The sequence below is a fragment of the Perca fluviatilis genome, chromosome 15 (genome assembly GCF_010015445.1).
Source record: "Perca fluviatilis chromosome 15, GENO_Pfluv_1.0, whole genome shotgun sequence".
NCBI lineage: Eukaryota > Metazoa > Chordata > Actinopteri > Perciformes > Percidae > Perca > Perca fluviatilis.
In genome coordinates, this window is record NC_053126.1 from 445,001 (window position 1) to 453,483 (window position 8,483).

The 8,483-nt window shown below is 42.9% G+C and overlaps 1 protein-coding gene across 1 annotated transcript in view; it reads left to right on the top strand.

Moving 5' to 3' along the window:
- Positions 1 to 5,072, top strand: part of tlcd4b (TLC domain containing 4b) — a 35,280-nt gene extending 30,208 nt beyond the window's left edge. Inside the window, exons 5-7 of the mRNA XM_039824251.1 lie at positions 1,455 to 1,549; positions 2,074 to 2,147; positions 3,217 to 5,072. Of these exons, the coding sequence (XP_039680185.1) occupies positions 1,455 to 1,549; positions 2,074 to 2,147; positions 3,217 to 3,574 (527 nt within the window). The 3' untranslated portion in view covers positions 3,575 to 5,072. The remainder of the gene's footprint in view (positions 1 to 1,454; positions 1,550 to 2,073; positions 2,148 to 3,216) is intronic.
- Positions 5,073 to 8,483: the final 3,411 nt, after the last annotated feature.

An 8,483-nucleotide genomic window follows, 5' to 3' on the forward strand; every position in this document is an offset into this window, starting at 1 on the left:
TTGTGTTGTCCTCCCAGGGTCTGTTTAGCCTGTTTTTATTATAAAGCATAAAGCATACATATTCCAGTTCTGTGTTACATCTTCTAAACCACTATGTGTCAAACTCAAGGCCCACGGGGCCAAATCTGGCCCCTCGCACATTTTGATCCAGCCCTCATATTCATTTAGGTTCATAATACATTTTGGCCCAACTAGTTTTTATTGCTTTATGTGAAGTTTGTCACTTTTGCAGAAGCTTTTGGTGCTTTTTTTCAGCATTTTTGCTCCTTTTTCAGACGTTTTTGTCGCAATTTTGACGGTTTTTTTTCCGATTATTGTTGTGTAGCTTTCTTCTTTGATGGCTAAGGCTGCGTGGCATGTCTGTTTATATTTGGGCTCCCATGTTAACCGGCTCGGGCCGCGCCAAAAACGTGTGCGTGCTAGAAATAGAACCGACACCTATTTTTCACGCAACACGCAAATGTGTTGGAAGCATTTCCAGGCAAAATAGAATAGTAAAATATGTTTTTATATGTCATTTAGACACAAATACATATTAATAAATGACATGTTGATGTTTGAAAGTCTCGAGATTTTGACATAAATGCAATAAAATGATTGATTTTCTAATATGTCGTCCTGTCAATCCAGAAGGAAATATCCTGGAGCCTATTTCACAGTCAGTCCTGCCGACGTTGTCTCTGCTGTAATCAGATCAGAATATATTTATGTTTATGGGAAACATCCATGTGTCAGACAAGGCTAGCAGCAGCAGCAGCATCAGACACCTTTCTGGTGTGCAAAGACATAGAAAACACCACGCTCACACCACGCTCACACCACGCTCACACCACGCTCACACCACGCAGCCAGTGTGTAACCAGCCTAAGTTAAATTTTTGGGGGCTTTATGTCGACCAAGCTGTGAGTCAGAAGACTATACGAGACATGCAATAATACAGATGTTTGACCTTGTTTGATTAAATAAAGCATGTCAATAAAATGGACATGTCTGGCCCTTGGTGTGATTCTTTTTTCCCAGTGTGGCCCCCCCCACCCCCTTAGTGAAACTGAGTTTGACCTCCCTGCTCTAAGCCAACTTCATTCCAACTTATCACTGCTAGTTTTACACTTATGTTTTACACTTATGTTTGGAATTCATGCTCAATAAACCTCATGCACATTAAAATATGTGCATGAGAAATTATGAATTACTTGAGCTAATAATTAAGCTCAGAGGAACGTATGTTGATGCATAATTGCAGCCTGTTTCGTGTATGGAACCATCCATGTTATCTTTGGGCCAATTTGATTGAAAGAAACTCATATTTTTGATTATAGAGCTTTGAAAACAGGTGAAATTAGACCCAAGGACAACACAATGGTTAGAAGCAGTTATGTAATCTTCGTCTTAGTCCAACAGCCGTACAAATGTCCCTGCTTTCTGACCAACCTGTCCCCCTGTCCTCTGTCTAGACCTGGTTCTGCTAGCATGTAACTGGAGCACTATGGGAGACAGCTTTTTTGTCTGTCACCACTTGGCGGCGCTCTATGCATACGGATATGTGCTGGTGAGTCTCTCGCTCTTCAACCTTCAGACCCACAGTGTGTAAACTTTTAGATTTAGCCATTTAGTAGGGCTGTGCAATTAATCGTGATTATGATTTCGGCTCCCAATGATCACAAAAAGAGAATAATCGAGAAAAACTGTTAATTTGGCTCATTACGTTTTGCAAGTAAACTGAAAAAATGGTTTGAATAGGAAAGGTATTGAGGTAAATTTCACAGTTGTATGTGTTTTTTTTTCTTTTTAACAGTTGATTTATTTAACTTAAGTTCAGTTTTAAGTTCAGTAACTGCAACATCTTTCCAGAAGTCAACAAGTAATCGTGTTCAATTACCGTGATTTCAGTATTGACCGAAATAATCGTGATTATATTTTTTCCCATAATCGAGCAGCCCTACTATTTAGAGACACTGGATTATTCACATATCTTAAGTGTGTGTGTGTGTGTGTGTGTGTGTGTGTGTGTGTGTGTGTGTGTGTGTGTGTGTGTGTGTGTGTGTGTGTGTGTGTGTGTGTGTGTCTTTGCAGACACGAGGAGTGCTTCCTTACTTTGCCAACTTCCGCCTCATCTCCGAGTTGTCCACGCCGTTTGTGAACCAAAGGTGAGTAACTGATCCCTCCATTCATCAATATATTGGATATTATAGTATTCATACCCTGCCCCCCCCCCCCTCTAAAGCACATGGGTCAAACTCGTCATTCTTATTGGTAGAAAAGATGTGTGACCTAGTAAATTAAATCAAAACTTCAACCTGAGCAAAGTCCAGTCAGCCTTTATTACTCAAGGCAAGGCAGCTTTATCTGTAGAGCACATTTCAGCAACAAGGCAATTCAAAGTGCTTTACATAAAAACGATTAAAAACTAAATTTAAAAACTGGTAAAAAATACGAGAATAAAATTGACAGTGCAGTATAAGAAATTAACAATTATTTAAAGAAAGGCAACCTCAAAAAGAAAGAAAGGTCTTCAGCTTTGATTTAAAAGAACTGAGAGTTGCAGCTGACCAGCAGTTTTCTGGGAGTTTGTTCCACATATGTGGAGCATAGACACTGCAGACCTGTCCCAGACCACCTGAGAGGTCTGGGGACAGCAAGCAGACCTGTCCCAGACCACCTTAGAGGTCTGGGGACCGAGCAGACCTGTCCCAGACCACCTGAGAGGTCTGGGGACAGCAAGCAGACCTGTCCCAAACCACCTTAGAGGTCTGGGGACCGAGCAGACCTGTCCCAGACCACCTGAGAGGTCTGTGATGATGTGGGGGGGTATGGTGAAGGGTATGTGATGATGGGGGGCCCAAGGGAACTTTATCAGGATGCATAGGTATCCTGGATCCATGACATAACTGGCCTTTAAAAATAAAAGTCTGCCTGCCTCTATGGGAATCTAACATAGGGGTGGACTGACTTATGCCCCCTGTATTTTAAGGAAGACCATTTATTTATTTACGATACATTATTCATTCACAAAGATAATTGGTGCCCTTAAAGGATGGATTTTTCCTGTTTTTTTTAAATTAAGGCATTAAGATCAATTTCCAATTTCTATTTCCTCTTTTTAGTCAACTTAAGGTGTGTGAACGTATGCTGAGCAGTGTATATTTCTAGGGGAAAGCCTTTCTTTCTATCTCTGTTTCACCCTCCGGCTGACAGAGCTTCCTCTTCTCCCTGCAGGTGGTTCTTTGAGGCATTAAAGTACCCACGCTCGCACCGGTTGGTGGTGATAAACGGCGTCGCCATGGCGGTGGTGTTCTTCCTGGTGCGCACCGCGGTCATGCCGTCGTACTGGGGCAGTGTTTTCGCCACTTTCGGCACCGCGGACTTTGAGCGGCTGGGCTTGGCCGCCCAGGTGGCCTGGATCAGCTCCTGCATCGCCCTGGATATCTTGAACGTTATCTGGATGTATAAAATCGCCCGCGGCTGCTACAAGGTCCTGACGGGGAGGGCAGGGGCTCGGAAAGCACCGGCGAAGGAATCGGCCGAGAAGGGGTGTCTGTCGGACGAGAAGCACGCCAACAACCACACGGACTAAAAAACAAACAAACCGACAACCAGAGACGTAGAGCAAACGGTTATGTAGACACAGACACGCGCAGGCAGGTAGGGAGGCTGGGCAGCAGCCTCTCTCTGTCGCTGTAGCCTCAGAGTCCCTCCCTCCAAATCCCCAAATCTCAGCCCCTTGTAGTTGGCTAGCGGACCGGGCTAACCGTCCTCCGGCCCGGACCCAGACCCACGAGACGAGGACGCTGCTCTTTGACTCACTCAGGCCTAGGGTTGGGCATCGTTTGGGTTTTAACGATTCTGATTCCAATCCCGATTCTTCCTTTTTGATTCCGGTTCTTTGAGGGTGGAGTTGAACTGGGTCACACTCTTATTTCACAAATAAGAGTGAAAGTTTTATTTTGATTCAAAAGCTGGGTTGCAGTTTAACGGGGCTTTTTCAACGTACAATAAAGCCCCGCTAAGAGCTCCGCTTACTGAGCTCCACGGCTGCAACACAACAAGCGCCTGGTCGCTACGGAAACCCAAAACTTGTGCATGTTAAATCTGGAACCCCATGATCAGATTTGAAACCAAACGATTCAAATAAAGAAACCATTCCAATGGAATCGCAATTTTTTTTGAACCGATTCCAAGTAGGAATGGGTTGTGGATGCCCAGCCCTGCTCAGGCCCCAGCCAGCCTCTGCAGACTCAGTGTTAGCCTGCTGGCCCACTTAGCGATTCAGTCGCGGTGACTAAAAGCAGAGCTCACAAGCACACTTTTTAACTCCCATCTCTCCCTCGTCTCCCTCGCCTTTTCGTCTCATCTCTCCCCCCTTCCCTCCCCTCCCCACCCCTTCTCTCGTGCTCAACTTCAGCCAAAGCCCGATCCTGTGAAGTGCCTGTGAAAGACAGGAAAAAGCAATAATTGTGGAGGAAGGCGAGAGTCACCAAGTCAGAGCTTAGCCCCTTCAGACGACCACCATCTCCACATGGCTTCTGCACCCGAAAAAACTCCCAACTGGAGGCTTCTTCTGGCATCAGTACTCCGTCCACGGTTGGGGAGACCTGGCCCGCAGGGCACCATACTCTCATGCCAGACCCGTACAGTGTTTGTGAACCTATAGGGCTTCTTGTCTTAAACTCATCAGACCTCACAAAAAAGAGACAGAAAAACACCACAATGCCTCTTCTGCAGTATCACCTGCTGTGGCCTCCTTGGAACAAACAAATGGCTCCTGCCTATATCACCAGCCATGCCCCTTTCAAACTCTGTACACATTGGGATTATATATACATGTGTGTTTAAAAAAATACAAAACCAAGAGCAGGAGAGAGAAGGAAAGACGCTCTCAGACATCCTGAGCTTCTCACAGGACGATTTCTTTTCGTTTGCCTTTTCATTATTCCGTGTGTTGGCATCACTGAGCAGCAGACCCCGAAATGGTATCTGCACATGTTTCTCATGTACGTCACTTTATTACACTTTGTTTTAATCGATCGCACCAACCTTTCCACCGAAAGCCAAGCGTAAAAAACTTCATTGCAGATGTTTGTTTTTTTTTGTTTTTGTTTTTTTTACAGTTTTCGGTGACGATCCAGGATGACTGTTGGTGGGAGTGTGATCACATTTTGAGTGTTTATTTTAAGTTGTGGAAAAGTCTGCGGGGGAATTCAGTGCGCTAGGGCTGCACGATATGAGCGAGACGTGCGACAACATTGCCGAATATCACGATAGAGAGATAACTCGCGATAAATAAACCGATATTAAAGTGTACTCGGTTCTGCTGCTTTCAGGATTCTGCTAAAATACAACCAACTGAAACGTTGAGTTATAAACTACAGAGGTGTAGTGCTGCCACGTGATGAATAGTATTTTGTAATAACAAACTTTCTTATAACTTGATAATTTGCATGTTGTAATAACGTGAAAATATCTTGTTATATCAATAAGCTTTTCACGTAATAAAGTGAGAACTTTTCCAGGCGTGGCAGCACTGCTCGTCTGTTAAAAACCACCTAAAGGAAATAATTTCCCAAATTCTTTTATTGAACAAATTGAACATAAAAGGCAGCACCAAAAAAAGTGATTTTAAAGTGCAATTTTCTACGACTGCTCTGTTTAAACTAACACTAATTTCAGTCCCTCCAGAGAATCGCATTTTTTTTCAAATTTGCATTGCATTTTCGGTGCATAAATTGCAGATTTCTGCGCAAAATATGCGGCGCTTGCATGATGTCATAATCTCCGCGTTTTCGTTGCAAAAAAGTCCCGTAATATATCTTAGCAGGAATATGAAAAATGTTGAGTTTACTTCACACAAGAGCAGCCATTTAGCCCCTGTTGCCATGGGAACGTTATGAAGTGATGTAATTACGCGACATGAACGTCATCGAAAAGCAGGATGTTGGGGAGAATCACTGTTTTTTCCTCTGCAGTTTTTGCAACTTCCTGCAATTTCATCACATAACATTGCATTAATATCATATAGAGCATATTCCATCGCATTTTTTAAGAAAACGTGACGCATAATTAAGGATTTTTGCCCCTCAACAATCACAAAAACTCTGCGTTTATCTGGAAGGACTGGCTAAAGTCTCCGAGTGCCTTTCGCAAGGTTTCTCTTGCGCTGGTTGATGTCCCGACGGCAATAGAAAGCGCCATCTATCCATCTATCTATCTCTCTAAATCTCTCTATCTCTCTGTCTATCTATCTATCTATCTCTCTATCTGTCTGTCTATCTCTCTATCTGTCTATCTATCTATCTCTCTATATCTCTCTATCTATCTCTCTATCTGTCTGTCTATCTATCTATCTATCTATCTGTCTATCTCTCTAAATCTCTCTATCTCTCTATCTATCCATCTATCTATCTCTCTATCTGTCTATCTATCTCTCTATCTATCTCTCTATCTGTCTATCTATCTATCTGTCTATCTATCTATCTATCTCTCTAAATCTCTCTATCTCTCTATCTATCCATCTATCTATCTCTCTATCTGTCTCTCTATCTCTCTATCTGTCTATCTATCTATCTATCTCTCTAAATCTCTCTATCTCTCTATCTATCCATCTATCTATCTCTCTATCTGTCTGTCTATCTCTCTATCTATCTCTCTATCTGTCTATCTATCTCTATATCTCTCTATCTATCTATCTATCTGTCTATCTGTCTATCTCTCTATATCTCTCTATCTATCTCTCTATCTGTCTATCTATCTATATCTCTCTATCTATCTCTCTATATCTCTCTATCTCTCTGTCTATCGGTCTATCTATCTCTCTATCTGTCTATCTATCTCTCTATCTGTCTATCTATCTCTCTATCTGTCTATCTATCTGTCTATATCGTGCAGCCCTGCCTACGCTGTGGCCCTGCTCAGCAGTCAGAGCAGCAGGTCTGATTCATTCTACATCCATTGCAACCCTCTGCCTCACTGGACCAGCCCCCGTCCAGCCTCAGCGTTTTGGTTTGGTTCTACTTCCCTTACAGAGCCCCGTCCTCATCACTTCATCAAGTATTTTTTGGTTCTTTCTACGGTAAAGAGTGATTTTAGCCTTTAACATGTTATCTGTTGGGATATCGCTGATTCAGAGGGACTCTCTCTCGGTCTGTCTCTCTCTGTCTGTCTCTCCGTCTGTCTGTCTGTCTGTCTCTCTCTGTCCCTCTCTCTCCCTCTCTCTCTCTGTCTTTGTCTGTCGGTCTGTGTCTGTTTCTCTGTCTCTCTCTCTCTGTCTGTCTGTCTGTCTGTCTCTCTCTCTCCTTCTAAGCGTCTCACCAATCTGTTTACTGTCAGCGTATCTTTCTAGAGAAACACCTTTTTATACTTCCACTAATCTCCTTTTGTTTTCAGTGACTCTGAGAACTTTAATTTTGGAAGACGAGTGGGAAACACACACACACACACACACACACACACACACACACACAACACACACACACACACACAGACCCTTGTGGAAATGTGTGTGTGTGTGTGTGTCGACTGACATTAGAGCTTCAACTAACTGATTATTTTCATTAATCTGTGGATTATGTTCAGGATGAAATGGATTAGTTGTCCGGTCTCTAAAATGTGGATCAGTGTTTTCCCAAAAAGCCCAAGATAAACGTCCTCAAATGTCTCGTTGTGTCCCCAACTCAAAGATCTTCAGTGTCCTGTCCCAGAGGAGAGAAGACACTAGAATATATTCACATTTAACACGCTGACATCACACAAGTTTTACTTTATTTTCCATTTAAAATGGACTAAAACCAATTAATTGATAATCAGAATAGTTGGCGATTAATGTAACAGTTCACTAATCGATTAATCTTTGCAGCTCTAACTTACATGGTGCTCTTTTTTTGTGCAGAATGTCAGCTGTATGATTGCACGCATTATGGCAATTTCAGACATTTCTGATAGCTAATTAATTTGGATATATCTGTGAGAAAAGGCTGCCGCTGTGAGCAGCGAAGTGGCGATATCTGCATGTGGTTTTAATTCCTGTATAAACTGTAAATTATCACTACAGAGCATGGTAAGAGTGACCTATTTCTGTGATGCCTTAGTGGATAGTCAAGATAGATGATTAATCTAAATATGAATGCATTTTAAAAGGGGGTCAGTCTTCCAGAACAGTCCATGTTTCTGCCTCAGGCTACATCTCCAGCGCTACGTTTTGGTTTTTAAGTGTTTGAGTTTTGAGCCAGAAGTGTTCTCGGTGCACACAAGTGTTTTTATCTCCAGTAGAAGAGCTGATCTCTGTTTAAACTAACACGCCCAAAACCTCATATCTCCTCATCATCCTGGTACACTGGGCATCAACAGGAGGCAGCGTGGAGACTCCGCCCCCTGCTGGTAGTTAGCATGCTAACGTTAGTAGCTTTAAGTCTCAGAGAACGAGCATCGTGACCGATGAGACCCAATCAGGACGGAGAAACGTTGGCGTCAGTGTCGGCAGATTACCAATA